The sequence below is a fragment of the Rhea americana genome, unplaced genomic scaffold (assembly GCF_003343005.1).
Source record: "Rhea americana isolate MKP2758 unplaced genomic scaffold, rheAme1 scaffold_115, whole genome shotgun sequence".
NCBI classification, from domain to species: Eukaryota; Metazoa; Chordata; class Aves; order Rheiformes; family Rheidae; genus Rhea; species Rhea americana.
This window is the reverse complement of record NW_028185206.1, coordinates 1,015,238-1,038,128: the sequence shown is the minus strand read 5'-3', so window position 1 is coordinate 1,038,128 and position 22,891 is coordinate 1,015,238. Positions and strand designations below refer to the sequence as shown.

At 36.7% G+C, this 22,891-nt stretch overlaps 1 protein-coding gene across 2 annotated transcripts in view; it reads left to right on the top strand.

The window, feature by feature from the left end:
* The window catches only part of PIGG (phosphatidylinositol glycan anchor biosynthesis class G (EMM blood group)), a 97,854-nt gene that overhangs the window by 3,708 nt on the left and 71,255 nt on the right, over positions 1–22,891 (top strand). Inside the window, exons 3-8 of one of the 2 annotated variants that reach the window (XM_085317394.1) lie at positions 691–900; positions 2,266–2,454; positions 4,006–4,147; positions 6,311–6,523; positions 15,116–15,333; positions 18,747–19,028. In XM_085317394.1, the coding sequence (XP_085173520.1) occupies positions 691–900; positions 2,266–2,454; positions 4,006–4,147; positions 6,311–6,523; positions 15,116–15,333; positions 18,747–19,028 (1,254 nt within the window). Of the gene's footprint in view, positions 1–690; positions 901–2,265; positions 2,455–4,005; positions 4,148–6,310; positions 6,524–15,115; positions 15,334–18,746; positions 19,029–22,891 lie in introns of those variants that run through there. The other variant, XM_085317402.1, reaches the window with a different exon arrangement.

The following is a 22,891-nucleotide window of genomic DNA, read 5'->3' as shown; positions in this document are numbered from 1 at the left end:
CTCATTTTGCTCCTATACCTTTTGCTAGGAAATCTGTTTTGGCATACATTTATATTGTCATAAGGATGTTTTTGTGTAGTTTAAAAAGAGAATTGTGTCAAGTTCCAAGTAACTAAAAGATGAACCATGGCTGTGTCATCAGAATACTTGATCATCTGGGCTTTTCCGTACTGTATCTGAGTGATTCATACAATGAGATGTCACTGCTTAGTATTTTGTGCATTAAAGAAGCTGAGAGACAGTGCTGTGGAAGTAGGCGAAAAATCTTGTAACTCTTGATAGGCCAACTTCATTGCATTTTTTTCCTAGGAGTCTTGCGTACTGTTTAGTCCTAAGGTGTTAGCATTCTGTTGAAACAGTTTACTTGGACTTTTTAAACAGTCTCTTCGTGATTTCCTGAGCCATTATGTGAAATACATTTCAACTGAGATATGAAGGAGTTTTACTGGCTACCAGTTAGGAAAGTGTTATTTTTAACTTTTGTAAAAGAACTAGTACTTGCCAGAAATCATGAGGTAACAGATGGTATGATATGGCATGACAGTTCATATGTTCTTTCACTTCACTGCATTCCTTTATTGAAATTGTAATTTTTTCCCTTCTTCATTACTTCATCTTATGCTATTACTTTCTTCTGAGTACCATAAACCTCTTCTAGTTTGTGTTCTTCTCTTTTGTTGTTTTATCTAGGCTTTGATGACTGGTAGCATACCTGGTTTCATCGATGTTGTTGTGAACCTCAATTCTCCCGCTCTTTTGGATGACAATCTGATATGGCAGGCAAAAACAGCTGGGAAAAGAATAATATTTTACGGTGATGATACTTGGGTTAAATTGTTTCCAAAGCATTTTGTGGAATATGATGGAACAACATCTTTTTTTGTGTCAGATTTTACAGAGGTGAGAGGTTTTTTTATAATCTCAAGTTGGATAGCAAAGACTCCTATGAAAGAATAAATGAATAAAACTATCCTTTTCCTGAAATATGAATCTGACAATTAAATAGAAATTGGATTTTTGTGTGTGTATCAGCTGGTATATCAGCTGTGGGAAGTGTGTGGGTGATACACTTAGTAAAGAACTCCGTAACTTTTCCTAAATAGTCGCATGATTTACAAAACTTCTCCTGCTAGGAGATTAGATCACCTGCTTTGTTTAAAAGATCCGTATTTGTGTTTCCAGTCTATCACATTTAGATTAGTACTGACCATCTTTTAAAGATCCAGTAATATATAATCTTACTCTCTTAGAGTCATACTTTTTATAGCTATTGTATAGCTTTTGTAGTTGCAAAATGAATATTGTTTTAGTATATTAGCAAAGAGGAAGGATAGAAGGTAGATAAAATAAACTGAAAACTCTTGTTCTGGGAATACTAAGAAGATAAATTGTTTCAGCAATTTTAGTTTGTATTTTGGATCTTAATGACATGTAAAACCTCAAGCCATTAACCTGCAGCTGCTTAAATAAGTATGTTATTACCATGTTTAAAGAAGTAAAATAGGCCTAATGTAGGGAATGGAAATCATTTTTACTTGATTAAAGTAATAAAAAATTGCAGAAGCTTCAGCATGGAGTAGGAGAATGTCACCGTGATCTTTGGTCAGTAGTTTTATAGCTCTCAAGCTCCTTATGCAGTCTTTTTACTTTCTGAAAGATAGTTTATTAAGTGTAAAGCTTTTGTATTGGTTCAAATAGTTATATGCAGAGTCAACAAGTTAGTGTTGCAGTTGAAATGTTCTAAGTAGTTTTAATATCCAGGGAGAAATAGGTATACAACTAAAAATGGGTTAGTAGGAGAATGTGCCAGGTAGGCCTTTGGTAGCACTGCACCAATCTTTGTTCTTTCTTGGAATGTGGTCCGTGTTCTTTCCCACAATAAATAGTTTTTTTGTGTTTACACATTAGCAAAAATTTGAGTGGAAATATATGGAGCTGTTTTTTCTTGAGCTTCCAAACTCCAAACAGAGGCTGTTCCCTCTATTTACATCAAAGGAAGTGAAAAATCAGGAATGTTAAAGTACAAAAGTGACTGAATATGTCTTGAAACATTCTTTTACATTATCTGTGGAAGCATCACAATCAAATTTTTCTCTGCTTCTATGTGTGTTCTCACATTTCATAGCCAGAGGGGAGTGAAATGGGATGAAAAATGTGTTTTGTAAGACAGAATTACTTCTGTGGATGGTACATCTAATTTTTGTATGTTTTTTGTAAAAGGGATTTTTTTTTTTAGCTTTCAATTGTTTCCCTTTCATTTCTGAGGTTGATGATAATGTTACCAGGCACTTGGACAGAGTGTTAAAGAGAGAAGACTGGGATATCCTAATACTACATTACCTAGGACTGGACCATATTGGTCATATGACTGGACCAAACAGCCAGTTAGTGGGACCAAAGCTTCATGAAATGGATAATATCCTCAAGAAGATTCATATCTCTCTTCTTTCAAAGGTAATATATTCTCTTCTTGGATCAAAATCTGGCGTTTGTAGACTAGCATTGTATTTGTATTCCTTGAAACCCTTTTTTTTGTGGGTGATAATTACTCCTAGACCAAAGTGAATGTTCATTCTTTCTTTTTCTTCCCGGTCCCTTCTCCAGTTAACAACATAGTTTAGCGTTTTTAAGGATTTACTGCCTGGCCTTAGTAAAGTCTGTTAACAATCTCCTCTGAACAGTTGTGAGAAATAACTCTCCTTGCTGTATAGGAGGAGGGGGAGAACTAGTGTCAAAATTCTGCTGTCATTCATGAATTAAAATAGTGGTTGGCGTATTTTCTGATACTGAAATTCAGTGGGAGGAACAGGAGGCATGAATAGCTGATGGTTTTCATTTAGACAGTTGTGAAGGTATATCTAATTCTCAGATACTGAAAAGATTTTTATTGAAATGATTATTGCAAAAAGCATTTTTCGTAGGCTAAATGGAGCACATAAATTGTCAAATCTGAATCTTTTTCTGGATTTGGAGACTTGGGATGTTACTTCATGAAATAATCTGGATGCTGAAATACCAAGTCCAATTCTAAGTGGCCTAAAACTTATTCTCTGAATGACTAGAATTCAGAATAGCTGCTCATAAAATTTTAGCATTATTTTTAGATAGACAGATGGGTTCAGACCAAAAGAAAGAATAAAATCCTGCTTGTGAAAGTTACAGTTTAATCTGTGTTGTTGCGGTGCTTTTGGCACAGTTTGTTAAGCTTTCTGCAAGTTGTATGCAAGAGTTTATCTCGGTCTTAGAATATAGAAATGATAAAAGCACTTTTATATACAGCAGATACTGGTAATCAACTGATACTACAAGGACAGGCATCACTTAGGCCTCTGTTTCTCTTTCTTCAGAAAAATAAACATCATTTGACATCAGCCATGTCAGATGTTACCCTAAAACACCTGAGAGTCTGGAGAAGAAATTTGAATATAAACATTTTCTAAAACTTCTAGCCTGTGTTTGAATTTAAAGTTCACAGTCTAATATGGAAGTATTTATTTATTTTTTTTAATTTGTTCTATTTGTTTAGCCTGTTTTTTTTTTGACTTTATTTAAATCCCCTCCCTTATAAGATTTATAGGTAGGAATATTTTTTTAATTCATGTCTAAAAAGTCAAAGAAACTGAAGAAACTGTGTGGGGAAGACTTTTTGGTCAATGCTATTGCTCCTGTACTCCTTATTTTTTGCCACAGCATGAAGACTTGTATTTATTCCTTTGATTAGTGTCTTCTGACTGTGTAAATGAGTTGTTTTTCTTCTTTATTTTTTGTCGTATTTGCTATATAATGATAGGTATGTTTATCTTTTTAAAAAGAAATATTGTTTCTTGAAACTTCACTGAGGATATCTCTGTTCATCTGCCTTAGATGTTGTGAGCCAAATGGAAAAAAAAAGAGTTTCAAGATATTTCAAGACATTCATATATAAATATGATAAAAAATAATGAAAAACTATGCATATGCATTTCGTTTGCTACAGTATTGTAAATTTCCTTCTGTGAATTGCAGGAAGGGGAGGCTTCTCTGCCCAACTTGCTAGTCGTTTGTGGGGATCATGGGATGTCTGAAACAGGTAGTCATGGTGGTTCTTCAGAAGGAGAAGTGCACACACCACTGCTATTTATCAGCTCTGCTTTTGAAAAGAGAAGTGGTAAGGATCCAAAAATACCCTACTTAGAATATAGTCCCATCTTTAATTCATATTAGTTCTAGATCGTTGCTGAAAAACACTTGGAGGGTACCTCCTCCTAGTCTAGCTGGAATTTAATTCATGGTTCATTCTGTAGGTGGTTGTCAAGGCTCGTTCTGTATGACCTGTGTGTTACCTAGTCAGGATTTGCGTCTGTGAGAATGTGTCTGCTGAACCTGTGAGACCACGAGACGTGGATAGAATTAGAGTGAAAATCCTGTCTGAAATGATTGTAAGATTTGTCTGGAGTAGCTAGAATATTTTCTTGCTCTTCATGCTTCCCTCTCAGAGAGCCAGGATAGAGGGATAAAGGCCAATTTCTCCTGCTGAGAGTAACAGCAAAGGGAAAGAATTAGCTTTGTGAAATGGTAAGAGATTGCAGTAGTGAAAACATGACTATTGATTGCTGAGTATCTAAGGTCAGAATACTGAGGATGAATATATTTGCTGTATTGACCAGGCAGTTCATTCCACATCATTAAAATGAGGTTTATCTGTTTCTCACACTCGCTTTCAACTTGTAGAACATTGCCTAAGGTAAGGAGAAAGGAGAGAATGCTCTAGTGATTTGTTAACAGTGTTTAGTCTAACATATATACGTTCTTGGTTAACTAAGCCTACAGAATGAATCAGTAAAATATAGTTATAACAGGAGTGAATATTTTCTTCAAAATAACACTTCCCTCTGCCTTTCAGTCTGCCTTTTGCCCATTTTAATCTGGTTTCTTTGCTTCTAAAGCCAGCCTGTAGAACCTTTGTTTTTCCTGCTGGAGATTTCTGCAGTATGCCAAAGTATTTTTTTTATCTGTCTGTCATTTGCAAAGCTGGTATCCAGCTGAAACACAAAGCATTGCTTTAGGCATCATTGAACTCTTTTCAGATATAAAACAAAGTCAATAGCTGGTCAAAGCTCCCAGGCAAGTTTTCACTTTATAAATGTCCTACTGGTACTTGCTAACTGCCAGGTTACTTAAATGTAGATTCCACAAATGTAATCTCTGTTCACTGTGATTAGTCTCTGTGTTGCGTTTAAACTAAATGTGCATTTTTACAATAAATATAATGAAGTATATCTAATTAGCTGTTTCTAGGATCAAGTTTGAGAAGTAYGATGATGTCCATGTAAACACACAGCAGCTTGCTCCTCATGGCTTCAGTAGCACAACTGTAGTGATTGTTCCTTATAATCTTACTGTAAACAAACTGTACTATGGTCAGTTTGATAGACCTCAAAGTAGTAACCTGTGGACATCTGCATTTAGTATACCATCTGAATATTACTTGTGTAGCCTTCTACAGAGATACTTCACTCAGGATTGGCTAAATGTACTTAGTAGTTTGGCTTTCTTTTTTTTTTTAACTAAAACTTAAAGGCAAGTTCAAAACTTACTTTTAAAGGTTTAAACTGAAAGCTCCTGATATAGAGGTACTCATGCAAAAAGGATTTAGGGATTATAGATGGCATTCTAAGTTATGGGAATAATCACAGCTTGATGTGAAATGAGAGAACTTCTAGCGCTCTTAAAGGGAGCCAGGAGAGTAATAGATACTGTGTACAGATTTCTTTTTTTCATGTTCTTAAGTCAAAACACTAATAGCTTAGATTTATAAAGAGAACTAAGTAAAAGCATAATTGTAAAAAACACTGCTATGTAACTGGTAAGGTACGCAAAGAAACAGTAACAACTACTTGGCAATCTTAAATGAACTGTTACTTAAGTGAGTGAAATCATTCATGTGTGTAGGTGTCTGTGGGATTAGGGACTGTCCTACTTACTGCAATAAGCTAATGAGATCCTGCATAGAACCAATTTAAAATAACTTGTTTAACTAAATGGAACTCCAGAAATTGAATTTGAATCTTTTACCTGATATGTAGTTCTGTTTGCCTTTCAGGATGCAAGCTGCAACTTGACACCATGGTGGTCTCCTGGACCATCTCTTTTCCTATTTGTACTTATATAACACTCGTGTTGCGCTTACTGTAATTGCTAGCATTGAAGAATGGAATTTGTTAAGAACTGAATAAATTCTAGTTTTGCAACTGCAGAGGACAGCAGATTAAAAAGAATGGTCCTGTAATTGATTTTATTTATTTATTTATTATTTTTTGGTGGATTCTAGGTCCTCTAATCCAACCCAAAGTTGTACAGCAGATTGATTTAGCTAGCACGCTAGCAGTTGGTCTTGGTCTGCCAATTTCAAGAAACAGTGTTGGGAACCTTATACTGCCAGTTGTGGGAGGCAAGACAATGAGAGAACAACTACGCTTCTTGCACTTAAATGGGTTCCAACTTAGCAGACTACTGCAAGAGAATACACCTGCATATGAAAAAGGTAAATCATCTAAAAAAATAAACTAAATATACCAGAGGCTATTTACCTGCTAATATGAGATTGTTTTTAAACAGCTTGGGATTTTAGGTTCAAGAATATAGCATGACACTGCAAATTAGCCACTCAGTTGAAACTAATTCTCAGAGAAATGACATTGATTTTATTCTTTGCTGTTATCTACACTGGAACACTATATCTGAGAAAAGATTTCTAATCTCCAGTACTGCCGATGATAGACAAAAAAATGGAAGTAATGATAAAACAGCAAGACTGTAAAAGAACTGCCAGTATGGTTATGCTCAGTCCTTTCAGGTCTGTTATTTATGGGACACTGATTCTGAAAACTATTTGGAACCTAAAACAATGGAATGAATTTTCTATTTTAAAAAAGTTTAGATAACACTGTGAAATTATTTAGGATAACCTTATCTTTTTATTTCATTGGTATATATGAATTTACTTAGAGATCCTAGAGACCTGGAAAGTTTCATATTAAAATACATATAAGCGTACACCTGTGTGTTCATATGTGTTTAGAGGAAAAGAATAAAATTCATCAAGGAAGATGGTCTGCCCTTTCGAAATGTAGCATTTAAGATGTGTGATATAGACTGTAACATAAATTTCCAAACTAATGTGATAATTGTATGTTTAAAAAAAAAGGAAGTAGTCAGAGGGTGAAGGTTAATATTTTACCATGGATAGCAGAAGATAATATTTTCTTTAAATGGTTGTGGAGCTTGAAGTCCTTGTCACTTCAGTGATTCATCAGATTAGAAGTCAAGTAATTGGAGGGGAATGCAAAGTTGGGTTACAGTGATGAATAATTACAGTGAATAACAATGTTAACTTTAGCAAGATGATCAGTGTAGGTCAAGAATTAATTATCTTTCAACATCGTGGCTGCTAATCGTAATTAAACCCTTTCTGGGAGTCTAACAAAAAAGTGCTGCTTACAGTAGGAAGATGTTAATAGTAGCGTTTATACTCTGTCTATTCTGTTTTTTTGCTACATAAATTTTCTCACTTGACACAAATAGGTAATACCTTCTTGTTGGTGCAGTTCAGGATATGGCTGTATTATTGAAAATTCCACTATCAAGCACCTTCTGACATTATTTCTGTAAGTGCTGGTGAAACAGACTGAAGCTTGTCCAAGCTTCTATTTTCTATCACAAATATTCTGCTGATTTTTTTGCAGGAACTACTTAATTTCAACTTCTGGCTTTCATCTGATAAGTGAAATAAAAAGTTCTTAGGGTGGAAGTGCAAAGAAATTTTGTGCTACTTGTTACTGTAAGCTACTGTTAGAGGTCCTACACTTCCAGAAAGGGGTTGGAGGATAAAGCATCTGTGATGAATTTCTCTTCTTTCAGTAATAGAAAGTCTCAATAAGATGGAACCAGATCCAAGTCACTATAGTTTTTCTGGAGAGTTTTGAACTGAATTTTCCTTGTTGCTCTACTAATCCCTGTTGTCCCTTGTTCTTCGAGTGTTCTAGGTGTGTAAAGTTGTACCTGAATATGTACCATAGGAAACTTTGATCAAGATCATTAAGATTAGTATGGAAAAAGATATATCTTGCTGTTTGTTTAATCTCGTTGGTATGGATACTTCAAGCGCTAGAAATACTAAAGGAAATGCCACTGTATCAATCACTGGTGTTTCATGTAGTTTAAAAGCATGCATGATTGGCCCTTCACTTTGGAGGGGTTCCAAGTGAGGATAAATACTCTCCTACCTATCACACTTAAACACATGCACATCTATGGAAATATTTCATGATTCTTGTATGAAAAGGACTACCTTTCAAGAAAGTCATTAGATTCAGTAATTAAGTTAATTCATTTTGAGGAAGGACAAACAGGGAACACAAGGAGAGAAAGTTGCCCTTTATATGAGGGAGCAGAAGGTATACCTGGAGCTCTACTTAGGAATGAATAGTGGGTCAGCTGAGAGTTTGTGGGTAAGGATTATTGGCAGACCAACATGGCTGATGTTGCTCTGGATGTCTGCTACAGGCTGCCAGATCAGGAAGAAGTATTAGATAAGGCCTTCTTCAGACAAATGTAGGAAGCTTCTCCTCTGCAGGCCCAGAACCTCTTGGGGGACTTTAACTACCCTAGTATCTGCTAGAGGGAGGACACAGCAGAGCATAAGCTATTGAGGAGAGCTGGCTCTGCAGGACCTGATTCTTACAAAGAAAGAAGAACTAGTTGGGCATGTGAGCCACACAGTGACCATGAGATGATGGAGTTCAGGATCTTGAGAAAGGGAAGCAAGGCAAAAAGCAGGATTCTAGACAATTCTAGACTTCAGAAGAGCAGACTTTGTTCTGTTCAGCTTGGGCGAATCTCCTAGGAGTACAGTCCTGGAGAAAAGAGGGTTCCAGGAGAGCTGACTAATTTTTTCTAGGATCACTCTTGCCAAGCTCAGGAACAATCCATCCCCACATCCAGGAAATCAAGCGAAGGTGTTGGGAAGCCTGCATGGATGTACAAGAAGCTCCTAACTGAACTCAGATAGGAAAAGGAAGCATACAAGAAGTATGGAGAAACTGAAAGAAAGTATACATGGAAGTGGAAGCAGGGGCAGGTGACCCCTAAGAAATATAGATGTTGTCCAAACATGCAGGGATGGGCTTAAGAAAGCTAGAGGCCATCTAGAATTGACAGTGGCAAAGGATATAAAGGGAAACAAGAATTGCTTGCACAAGTGTTTTAGCACCAAGAGGAAGACGAGGGAAAATGTGGACCTGCTGCTGAATGAGACAGGAGACTTGATGATAGAGGACATAGAAAAGGCCAAGGTAGGCAATGCTTTCTTTGCTTCAATCTGTACTGGTAAGACCAGCTTTCGGGAATCTAAGGCCCCTGAGACCAGTGGGAAAATCCAAAGCAGTGAAGACTTATCCACAGTGAGGGAGGATCAGGAACCATTTAAACAAACTGAATATGCACAATTCTGTGGGACCTGATGGGATACAGCCATGAGTGCTGAGGGCAGTGTCATTACGAGGCCACATTTGGTAGTATTTGAAAGATTGTGGTGATCAGGGGAGGTTTCTGAGAACTTGAAGAAAGCAAATGTCACTCCTGTCTTCAAGAAAAGCAAGAAAGAGGATCTGAGGAACTACACGCTGGTCAGCCTCATCTCAGTCCCTGGGAAGGTGATGGAACAAATGCACCTGCAAACTATTCCCAAGCATATGAAGGAAAAGAAGGTGATTGGGTGTAGTCAGCAAGGGTTTGTGAGTGGGAGACATGCGTGACCATACTAATAGCCTTCTATGACGAGATAACTGGCTTGGTGGATGAGGGGAGAGCAGTTGATGTGGTTTGTCTTGTCAGAACCATTGCTAATACTACTGCATTCTGTAGTATCTTCATAGACAAGCTGTATAGTAAAGTATAGAGTAGAGAAATGGACAGTAAGGTAGACCAAAACCTGCCTGAACTGCTGGGCTTAAAGGTTGTGATCAGCTGCGCAAAGTTTGTCTGGAGACCAGTATTATACTGCAGGGATTAACACTGGGGCCACTACTGTTTAACGTCTTCATTAATTACCTGGATGATTAGAGAGAATGCACCCTCAGCAATCTGTGCAGAACGCAAAACTGAGAGGACTGGTTGATACCCGGGTGGTTGTGCTGCCATTTAGAGGGATGTCGAGAAGCTGAAGAAATAGGCAAACAGGAACTTCATGAAGTTCACCAAAGGGAGGTGCAGAGTCCTGCCATGAGGAGGAGTAACCCCAGACACTAGGACAGGCTTGGGACTGACTGTCTGAAAAGTGTTTTTTCAAAGAAGAACCTGGGGATCCTGATGGCACTGACCTGATCATCAGCTGGAAAAGTACCCTCCTTGCAAAGAAGACCAACAGCGTCCTGAGCTGCATTAGGAAGACTCTTTTCAGCAATCAATACTATGCTTCTCTTCAGCGCTGGTGAGGGCACATATGGAGTGCTCAGTGCAGTGCTAGGCTCCCCAGTACAAGAGAGAGATGGACATACTGGAGCAAGTCCAGTGAAGGGTCACAGAGATGAATAAGGGGCTGCAGCATATCTCAATCAGGGAGAAGCTGAGTGAGCTGGGACTCTTCAGCTTGGACAAGAGAAGGCTTGGTGGGAGTATCTTATCAGTGTGTATAAGTACCTGAGGGGAACAGGTATAAAAAGCTGGAGCCAGACTCTTCTCAGTGATGCTCAGTGAAAGGACAAGAGGCAGTGGGTACAAACTGAAGTATAGGATGTTCTATTTAAGTCTTTCAAGAAAAAAACTTCTTTTTACTGTGAGAGTGACTGAACACTGGAGCAGGTTGCCTAGAGAGTTTGTGGAGTCTCCATGGTTGAGGATATTCTAAACCCAGTGAAATACGGTCCCGAACAGCCTGCCCTAATTGACTCTGCTCTGATCTCTAAAAGTTCGTTCCAACTCTATCCATTCTCTTTATCCATTCTCTTTCTCTTTATAAAACTGGAAATGTTTTTTCTCCAAAGTCTACTTTTGAAATAGGGTATCTAATTAAGAGCTTTTGTTTACTGGTTTTTCAATTTTATGAGTATTTGAAAATCTATAGATCAACAGTATTTCTGCCAGTGAAAGATACTATTAGGGCTCCAATATTACTTTCTTTTCTTGATATCTGTAGGATGTATTTCTTTAAAAATATTAAGTGTGAGAAATAGATACTCAGACAGAATTTCTTATGCTTGCTTGAGAAAACTTTTTGCCTGTCAAGTAAGTGATATGTCAGCAATGGACTTACAATCCTTGTATGTTGAATTAGAAGCCTTTAGTTCTTATTTATTGATCATCTGGATACTCATTAGACCTGTACTGACAATTCTTGGGCCATACCAATAATGTGAGTTCTACAGACAAGGTGTGCTACTTTTCTTTTTGAAGAGAAAAAGAAACAGACAATAGTTCAACAAGATACCTCTCATGTTTGCTAAATGCAAGCTGAAGCTTTCTAATGTTGATTTTTGCCTACTAACAATTCTGACATCGTATAATCTCAACTGAATGCTAAGAAAAATGCATATGACAGGAACTTAATTTTGAAGTGACAGATCCTTACAGGGATAGCCTTAGTTGCTACTCTTTTTTTTTTCTTTTTAAACTCTTCAGATCAAAGGAATGTGCTCTTCTGAAGGGGAAAACATGGAATTCCTGAAAAGAGTGTTGTAATTATATTGCACAGATATAGAGCACCAGCTATTAATACCTTGAATATGGTGATTGAGTCATGGGGATGAAAGATTCACCCATTGTAAGTTATAGCGTAATTTATACTTCAATTTTTGGTGCAATGTTCTTTTTTTTTTAATGCAAAAAGGTGGAACTAGAGGTCAACTGAAATGAATCACATTGAATGGGAAGGCAGAATGGCCTTAATACTCTTTGATGAAGAAATTTTGGAGTTACCTGAGTTTGGCCAGTCTGGTGTTATGAACAAACTGGAACAATGCACATGAATTTCTTGGTCTTCAGTTGTATATTAAGTACGTGTGTTAGTGAAGAACAGACTGGAGGGAGCTCAGGAACTTTCTTTTTTTCACCTTTGCTCATATAAAAGTTGAGGCGTGGTTTTCAAACTGAAAGACGTTAGGAAACACATTCTTAGGGCATTTCGTAAGGCTGCATTTTGACTTGTTGAGCGGCAAGGGAATCTTCAAGGTTAAATCTTATCTTCAGGTAAATTAGAGTTTAAATAAGAAACATGAAGCTGGACTAAAGTCTTATTTATTTCAAGAAAAAGAAACTAATAAATGCTGATATGAGGCCGTAGGTTCGCTTTTGTTAGAGAAGAACATGTGCAGCTAAAAAACAGTGGAAATGGAGAATAAAAGCAGCTGTCAAAAAGAAGCTGAAGAAGCTGAAGGGAGAAGTGCGTAATCACACAGTTTGGGGTTGTGAATGACCTCTTACCTCAACGTAAGGAAGGCAGCTATAGGCAGCTAGTTGTTATTCCTTCTGTTTTGAACATAGAAACATTCATCTGAGTGCTGAGTTAGCACTGTTTTTTTTAAAGGCAATTTTACAATGGAACGAAAAGCCACACTTCAGAGCAAGTTGAATGTAGTTGTTAAAAAGAATGTTGACTTTTCAGTTTGGAACTAATCTTCATTAGATGCATGTGTTAAATAGAGATATTTTCTTATTTCTGGCAAAATTATATACTGAAATTGAAGAAACCACTTTTCACATTGTCCACTATTTCCTCATATTTATCTGTTTTTTAAATGGTGCTGGTTGTGACCGGAATTAAGTGAACAGATGCTAGAAGCGTAGCCATTTGCCTTTTTATAGCATGGGAGGGAGTCTGAAGCAGAAAGTGCTAGTGTAATACTATGCAAATAAATCATTCTCTTTGCTTGTAAAACCTCCTGTAGCTGGGCAAGCTCACTTTAGATTTGGCCTGGAGTCTAACTTCTTTTATGAGTACGCTGTGTCGGAGTACTGGGCAAATGCACCCTGAAAGGCCTCTTCAACAACCCAGAGTCTCTGACCCTCCTTGTTTTACACTGACTGCTTACAAATGTGCCATTGAACAGATAACATTGGAGTTCTCAAAGGAAATTTGGTAACCCCTTTCTCTCAGGCGGTCTGTGAGATTTTTAAGTTGTTCACATTTTGTACCTCAAGGAAGTAAACGTGTTTGATTAGTGCAGTCATCTTTCACACCATGGACAAGATGATTTTAGTGGGTGGTGGATGGAAAAAGGCAGGTAAGAACGAAATAAAGATTCTTGTGGGAGTGAAAAGGCAGACTGAGTGAGAGGTGTAAACAGGAGCAGAAGGTGAAGAAGGAATCTACTTTGATTTCAAGATATAACTTGAAATAAGTTTCGATGTTCTGTGTCATAAAATAGTCATGCTTTAGATCATGCTTTCTGGATTTCCTCAAAAGTATGAATATTTAACTTGATTTCAGATATGCTAGAAAAGGAACTTTCTAGGGAATTAATTATCTGAAGAGCTGTAATAGGGAAGTGAAAGCCTCTATGCACACTGTCAGCAGTCATGATATAAGTGATCTCTACCAGCAGAGATCAATATAGTCTTCTATACAGTAGGATTAGTATGTTTTGGAATATGTTACAAACTGTGAAGAGAAAAACTGATGTTCTTATCTAAACATTCCTTTTTACAATTCTTGTAAATTTGGCCAGTAGTAGATCACTAGGAATCTTGTAGGGTAAAAATTTACAAAGCAGAAAAACATCTTTCATAACTGTACAGGCATTGTGAATGAGGATAATTCATTCACCTGAAGAACTTGCAATAAAATTTAAAATGCCCGGATTGCCTCTCCAGTAAACAGTACAATATGCATTGCAAACAACCTAGAAAACTCTTGGCTCAAGACAGAGGAAAGGTGATTATCCATTTTCCTCATGAAGAGTTGAGGCACAAGTTAAATGACTTGCCAGAGGTTGTTAATTTCTGGACTGTGATTTTTGCTAAAAAACTATGCTGTGTGTCTAGGATGAAGTGTATTTACATGAGATAAGACAGTGAATATTTACTCACTGAAAAGCAAACCCTCTAACGTACAAAAGGCCCAAACAGTCCTGTCAGGACTCCAATATAAATGAAGGTGTGGGTATAGTAATCATTGCATTATGAAGATGGCCATAGGGAAGCTAATATAGATTTACAGACTTAAGTGGAACCCAGTGGTTGTCTCTTAGTATCAGTGCTCAATAGCAATTCCTTTTCTACATTTATTTAATCAGGAAGCTTAATCAAATGTACATTTAGACGTGAAAATATTTCCTAGATATAGGCAACAGATATATGATTGATGTGGAGTTTGTTACTTTCTGAGTGTTTTTGTTTTCTTCCTTTAGGTTAAAATTTTTTCAGATGTGGCTAGACCGCCATGAAATGGGTTGATGGCAGCATCTTTTCTCTCTCTCTTTTTTTTTTTTAAACAAGTTTGTCTGTGGGCAATTTTCATACAATAGTACACTTAAACACTTACTGAGTTTCACTGCAGTTGATTGCCACTGGTTGGATAGTCCAAATGCCTGAAGCCAAACTGCATTTCAGCTGTTAACCATTAATGCTTCTATATCTGGCATCTTCATGTTACCAGCTAATTCTCATTAGCTTTGCAGTAAAAGTAATTAGGGTTCCTAATATGGTGAGTTTATATCCTTTGATGTTTTCTCCAGAGATCAGCTATTTGATGATTTCCCACTTGGCTTGCACAAGACGGTTTGGATAATGAGTGTCTCCAGTGGAAAACATAAATTTTGTTAGAATTTAAAGCATTTGAATAAGTTAATTTTGGAAATCTTTTGTAAAAGTAAACATGCTTTAATATGGTTATTTTCTAAAGGCTTTCACTTTTTATCTGATAAAGATTTAACTGCTTTTATTCTGAGTGACTGGCTCACTATGGTCTTACGACAAGAAGATATTGTACCTTCCTGGGTACAATGAAAACCAACCTGCAAAAGCAAGCTTTTTTTATATTATACAAGCAAATATAGAAGTATAATCAAATCTCTAATTACCCTTCTTTGTTCGTGGATCCTCTTACTTGTTTTGTTTGTTTGTTTGTTTTTCCCCTTATTAGATCCTGGATATGAGCATTTTAAGATAGCAGAAAAGTCCCATGGTAACTGGATAAAACTGTACTTAGAAGGAAATAATTCAGAAATACTCTTAAATCTTGGCAAAAAAGTCCTGAAGCAATATTTGGAGGCCTTGAAGACTCTGAGTTCTTCCCTAAGCAAGCAAGTGGCGCAATATGACATGTATTCAATGATGGTGGGGACTGTGATTGTTCTGGAGGTATGAAAATACATCTTTCTATGAAAAAGGCAAGAGCACAAACATAAAGTTTTCAGATTTTTGAATACTTAGTATATAATCTTACCAGTCTGCAGGATTGCTGACTATGAACTCTTTCACGGTTGGCTGACTTTCTGCTTGAAAGAGGATAATGTTCTTTTTAGTGTGTAACTTAGCTTGTAAAGTAATTCAAGAGAACCTTTGATATAAGCTGCTTATGTTTTAGTGGAACTATTTATACTAAATATGCAGGTATGTTACAATTTAAATTACTCCTGTACCTTAGCCTTGTATTTTTTAAGCAAGCTTAACTGCATTGGGGGAAGTGGGGAAGGGGAAGGCAAGCAACCAAGTTCCTACCTTTTAATTATTTAAGTTTGTGTTCAGCATAGGTGGTTAAGACAAACAAGACCCTATGTGGTGTATTTTCAGATCTGGAGAATTCTTCATACTGGTAGGCATAAAGCCTCGAAACAATTGTTTCCTGTGGTGTCCTTGACTTCCACCTTGTTTCTTTTATAGAAATTGATGGTAGGCAGTATTGACTGTTCTGGTTCATAAAAATAACCWAACCCATCTCTGGAATTTTAAGGAATTCTCTGCAATTCTTATTTTGGACAATTCTAAAATGTGAAAAGTACCTTGTGTGGCACTGCTTTGAGAACCGTGCTGCAAAAGTTCGTTTTCTGGACACTGAAGTTGTACATACGGAAGCTTGCAATTCCTTTTTAGAGGACATTGGTGTGAGCTCCTGTGAGAATAAACATTGTTCCCTAGGATAAAAATACTAATTACAAGCCTTCTTTAATTCTTTCCTGCGTGTATTTCACAAGACTGTGTAATAATTTTTGCTTTGGTTCTGTTCAGTGCCTGCAATGGATAATAGTAGATGAGCAGCTATTTAGTGTTTGAGTCTCCTCTGTCATTGTAGGGCTCTGTGGCTTGTCCGGTATGCTTTATTCTCAGTGTACATACATTTGAAATGTCTTTCTAGTAAAGTCCTCAGTGGGATTTATCATGAGCACTTCATAGAAATTAGTCCCACAGTGCTTCTGGGAGGTGAAATGGTAGGTTCTGTTCCTATTTTACAGACTGCAAATGAAGATGGACAGTGTCAGGTGTCAAGATGTAGTGCTGGTGTTCCTTTTTTGTTCCTTTGTTTTGGAAACCTAAGCATTCAAGCTCTTGATGGGATTTCTTTTTCTGAAGTGGAGTTACTGAGGCTTATTGTTTCTGCAAAACCTCAGAAATTTTGCTTGATGGCCTTCATAAAAGAAATATAAGCTACTGATTATCCATGAAAAGTTTGGATGACGAGATATTGGAGTCCAGTACTTTCTGACCAGGTTCTCTTTGATATTCCACACATATGGAGAGTGCAGTGTTTAATATGAAAGTTTACTTTGAAGATATTTGATGTTACCTGGGATTTTCGATTTAGCAGAGTGATACAGCAATATACTGAAATTATGATACAAGCATACATTTATACAGTTCAATCACAATACCAATGTGATTTCCACTTCAGGTTTCTATAATATGCTCACTGTCACAATGCTGGGCATCCCAAGTCACCAGGAAAAAATACAGGGGTTGAAGCCAGCTCAAGCCCATTGCTTTCTTTGAAATTCCTTTGTTAGTTGTTCAGGTTTTATATTCTACGTTGGGCTGAGCCATATATAGCCAAGTATACTCTTCCCTCATGCTATTCTGGCTAATTCAGGGAGACATTCACATTATTTTGATAAACTAAGGAAGAAAAATTTACATCTCGTCCAATTAGTAGCTCTGGCTGCTTATCTAAAACAAAAGTCACCCTCCAGTGCCTTTGTGTTGAGATAAAGTCAATTTTCTGTGCAACAGCAAGGATTAAGGAGCCACATCCTACACTGTTCCTGGACTTCATGGGGCACCTCGTCTTCTGAGCCTTTTCCTATTCTAAATGTTGTTGATCAGTCACACGAGAACTTGCTCAACATCTCTCGATGACTCTGTACAGAAGTACTGGAAATATTTGTTGTTGTTGTTTTCTCCAGCTTAACATTCACACTGCCTTACTTTCCCAAATCTTCTTTTTGCCTTGATACTACATATTTTTTTAGCCTCGTTGGAGGAGTTAGGGAGGGGGTTCTCACAGGTGGCTTCAAACTACACAATTCTCTAAATACAACTTGTGCAGTATGTTATGAGAAGAATACCTCTGAGGAATCTACTGATCGATAATGAGAATATATATCCATAAAGCATTTGCCCAAAGAGTCTAAATTTAGATTATATAGATAACTATAATTTGAACATTTTCCTATCATGAGTGCAGTTTTTATTTGTAAATGCTGTATTAAAAAGTAAAACTTGGCTAGCCTGATACCCTAAAACCTCATATTTTCATAATCAAGTGAGTTATGCAATGTGTATTATGGAGAAGAAGGATTACTACTGGAAAACATTGGCATTTTTGGGTGTCTATTTTACTGTAGTTTACTGTACTACATGATAGCGGTCTTGACAGGTCAAAGTGCAAGATTTCAGGTTGGTGGTAGTATAATGCAGTTATTTTTAATCTTGATTTTTTGAACTCTTGTTCTGCCAAGCAGATCAAGCTTAGTTTAGCCCTACTTCACTTCGTACACATTGCAAAAAATCTTAGAATATGGCTGATTTTTCTGTTTGTTAAAGTTTGTGCATAGGTAACAGAAATTATTCATATTAGTATTTATTTCTACTGCTACAGTTATCTGGGAGGAAAATTGGAATTCTGCCTGATGTGTGGGGGTTAGAACAAAGCATTAGCTCTGTAAAAGTAAAACCGATAAGCAGTTTGAGATGAGGAGGAGGACAAGAAATAACAGGAAGAATTCATAAGCTCTAAAAATGACATGTACATGTGTGGTAGCATGAGAACTTTCCCCTGGCCTGGGAAGCCGTTTAATTCAGTGAGAGCTCTGTGTATGTGCAACTTGTGAGAGGAACAACCATTGGTAGTGCATATGTGTAAATTTTTGCCTGTTGCTAATAATGAGTTAACTTTGTTTGCGTAGGTGCTGTTTTGATACCGAGAGTTAACGTTCTTAACCTTTGCATTCATTCTTTGAATGAAGATTGTGCACATGATTGATTACAGAGGGTCAGGAGGCATGTGGGAATTTATTAAAACGTGGTAACTCATGTATCTGAGCCCTTAAACTAATAAATGAAAATTCAATCTTTGGTTCTCCCTTTGTATAATAATACTTCACTGAAATCAAAATGTCCAGCATAGTTCTTCACATTTTTTTTCCTCTTTTGTGATACGTGTGTGCTAGCAGCGTGACATGGATGACAACTATTTTTCTTTATGCGGGCGGGTGTGAATTCTTACTATATGCCTTAGCTGATCCCAACTCTTTAAATATTATCTCTCAATTTTTTTCTAGGTTCTGTTTCTGCTTTTGCTCAGCACTTCAAAAGCTCTGAGCAGCCGGGCAGAATTTGAAGTGCCTCTCTCCCCACCACTGTTCTCTCTACTGTTTTACTTGATGTGTCTGATGCTCTGTGCGGTTCACGTCATTGTATGCACATCAGCAGAAAGTTCATGCTATTTCTGCAGTTTGTCCTGGTTAACGGCAGTTGGGGTGATGGTGCTGATTTCTGCACTGATGTGTGTAATTTTATCTGCCATTGGAAAAATCTTTGAGAGTTCCAGACTTCCAGTGAAGGTGAGAGCATGTGTTAAGTATGGTTTAACATGGTTTGCTGTTTATGGCATATTTTCTAGGAAAGTTTTATAAATGTTTTTGGCTTGTGTACTTTGTAATGTAATTTGAATCATTTAACAAGTGTAGTTGAAATGTGGTATGTTCACTATGGTGTAATACTGCTTACTATAATGAAGATCATAGGAGTGCTCATTTTCACATTATTTTTAAGAAATTTTCTATTTAGTGTAATTTATTTTGTAGTTGATTCTACTAGATCAGAAATAATCATACTTTATACTAATTTTACTTTTTTATGCAGTGTTATTTCACAATTGCAACTAGTACAAGATGTGTGATATTTTACAACAGCATATATTGGTAGTGCTCTGTCCTTTTCAAAATACCAAAGTCATTAATGCTCTGAGTAAGAAAAGACTTTGCCAGTACTCCTCTGTTGAAATTCTCAAGGTGATTCTAAAACTGTTTTGAACTATAAAAGAGTGCAAAAATAGGCTGTCTCTTCTTACCAGAAGAATGCAATTAAGAATATCAATTTGTTAGAATCTTTGAAATGCTCAGAAATATTTTCAACAGTGTGAATAGTTTCTTTCTTAAAGTGCTTCATGAGATGTATGTTTTATTGAGCAGAATTCACGTAGTTCAAATGAAACAAAATTTGTAATGGCCTACTCTTCTTTCAATGTGAAACTTAATATGCCAAGAACTGTCATTCACACTATGTAATCAACTTCTAGCTGTTCTTTCTGATGTTCTTTAGTCCTATCTTTGAAAGGTCTCTGAAATTCAGGAGCTGTAATGTTGTTAGTGCATCCCCTAGGCAGTATTGTCCTTAGCCAGTCTGGCTTAGAGTGAATAGGATTTGAGGCTTTAGTACATTTTTCTTAGTGTGTAACATTATGTGGCAAGTACCTTGCATTAATGATATGATGACATATTTCTTCAAGCTAAAAAGCAAAATTACAGACTCACAGAACCATTTAATAATAGCTTTCTCTAATTAAATTGAAAAAACTCACTACTCCTGAGTGGAGCTTAATATTTGGATGCTATGCAACTGTATTTTATCATTCCTGAGCTTAACTGTGTAATGTAAATCCTTTTAAATAAGATTACTGATTTTTATTATGGAAGTTACACTGTTGTAATTTCTCATTTTGTTTCTGTAATTTCTGAATTTGTATCATTCCCTCTTGGAAATGCTGAAAGAAACCTTGAACTAAAATTAGTGCCATTTACTCCTGCAGACAGCTTTTTTTCTTTTCTCCTTTTCTTTTCGCCTCTTTTCGCCTCTTTTCGCCTCTTTTCGCCTCCTTTCGCCTCTTTTCGCCTCCTTTCGCCTCTTTTCTCCTCTTTTCTTTTTCTCAATTTTCTTCAGTATAATTCACTTCAGTATTAAAATTGATTAAAAGGGGAATTGTAAAATGTGGTCTTTCAATCTTATGCTTATCTTCTTTGGCAACATAAGATTTAGGTCATAAGGCAACATAAGATTATGTCATTTACATAGACTAAAATAGAACAACAAGGCAAAGTATCCCTTCTGCTTGATGATATTAAGGAAAGAAGTTTTGTCTTAGGTATGAATAAAACCATCTTTGTCAGAGTGAATTATATATTTTGCTTTTGGTACTGAAAACTTTTATTTCAAGCTTAGTAAAACTTTGCTATCAAGCTGATTATATTTGTGGACTTTTTTAAGGTGGATGGGAGGAGAAAGTAAAAATAAGCAATGTAAATAGGTTGCCTGAATGAGATGTTTGGTTGTAGAATCTACTACTCTATTCATACTGGTCATTCCAGTATGTTCTGTATGTTATATTTATACTATATATTATTTTAATAATGTAATTTAGTTAGTTTAACTGTGTGTTTCTGAAAAGCTCAATAAGTTTGTAACTGAATGAGGCACAGATGGAACTTGGTATCTGTGGATGTCTTAGCTGAGCGTTTCTGCCCGTCAGCACATGAGATCCTTGAGTTGCTGCTGGCCTTTCCTTCTGCTACTGTTAGATTTCCTTCTCCTGCTTTCCATATTTACCTATAGGGACCTAAATGAGGCTTTTTAAAAGCTCCAGTTGCAAGGTATTTTATGTTTCTTTTTGAACAGGGAATTTGCTGCATTTGGGGCAGTTAAGTAGAGCTCTGTACCTTTCAGTATCAGAGGTAGCATATCTTCTTTACAGAGACAGATTTTATTTGCCTTTTCTCCTTCTGGAGTTTGGAAGGAGGTAGTATTTACTATGTTCATTTTATTCTGCTTCAGTCTAGTCTTAGGTAGCTCTAAAGCTAAATTAATGTGATATCTCTAAACTTGTTCAATTTGTATCTCCTTACTCCAAATGTGACAAAGCTCAACTCCAGAAGTTTTGAGTACCGTTTCTGAAGTTATAGTGCCCTGTGCCACTATCTGATAGTCTCATGGAGTCATAAAAGTTTTAAAAATAATCCTCAAACTATTAAATACTCTTTTTTATCTACAGTTCTCAAAGATGATCTCGTTGCTTTTCCTTGCAGATGCCTTTTTGCTCTTTGGCAGTTTGAAGTTGAATTGCTATATACAGTGTATACTACCTTCAAAATTTAGAGATCTTACCAAATGGATCATGTACTCTGTTTCACCTGCAGAAAAGAATACAAGTGCTTTACCTTTCTGTTTTGCTTAGTTATAAGCAACATTACCATTTATCTTGCTTCTGTGGTAGCATAATATATTTTGATAAGGGTTACTTTTCTAGCATCACTGCCTGCTGATATGTCTGGTGGTGCTTCCATTGGATTTGGATGTTGTGGTTCCTTAACTTATAGCCATATTTTGCTGAATCCCACTTGTTCTTAGCCAAAGTGATTGAGGCAAGAAAGCTGGTGCTTTTCAAGGGTGAGTGGTAAAAACTCAAAGCATTACTATCAGACTACATGTCTTCCTCAAGGATAAAATTGCCTTTTCTCCCTAAAGCTACTCTGAAGATGCTATTATTCTTATTTGAACTGACTCATATTTTTGGTAGAGAATCTGTGTAGGGAGGATACAATAAGATTAAAGAAAATATCGGACACCAAAAGGCCCCTCTGTTGTTTTAAAAGCAAAACAGAACAACGTAGAAGATTCAGCCAACCTCTTAGTTCAGGTGAAAAAATATAAAGACAAACTATGTATGTGCAGTGATTGTCAAAATGGATTAAGAGTTAAGCTGTTTGGGTTTAAATGGTGGTTTTTCTTGTAATTGGCAAGAGTTTACGTTTCCTTGGAGACTTGTGTCTCTCTAGTCACTCTGAGCATGCATCAGCTGGCCATTCCAAATGTATACTTGAAATGGATAGAAATAGCATGATTGTTGCTTATTGAAGAAGGCAGTTTCTTGGCCAGATGGTTTGTATTCTATGTACTGCGTTTTCCTCTCCTACATCTGTCTTCTTTGGGAACTCTCTGAGGATCATAGCATCTCTCTAAAGCTCCTCCCTGGAAACCCATCACAAACAGGAAATGAGGAGATATCTCCGTTCAGACATCACACTAGCGATGACTTTTCAGCTTCATGTCCTGTACACTAGCACTAGAAATGATAGGAGCCTGAGGTGGTCAAAGAAAGAATAAGTTAACACAGTGTAATCTTTCATCCTGTTACCTTTTGGTATCTTCATTTATCTAGTAAGCTTTAGTGAGCTCCTTGAGTCCTCCTTTGAGGCATATTTGGCCCAGACTTCTTGAGGTTTCACAGACTGTGGTTGTACTTCCAGGAATTTGGAGCAAAGATTCAGGCTTCTGTGTTTTCCCCCCTCTTCTAGCATTGACTGGCTTTTCTATTAGTGCCTTACCCTGCCTTGCCCTTCTTTGCTTTTTTTTTTTTTTTTTTTTTTTTTTT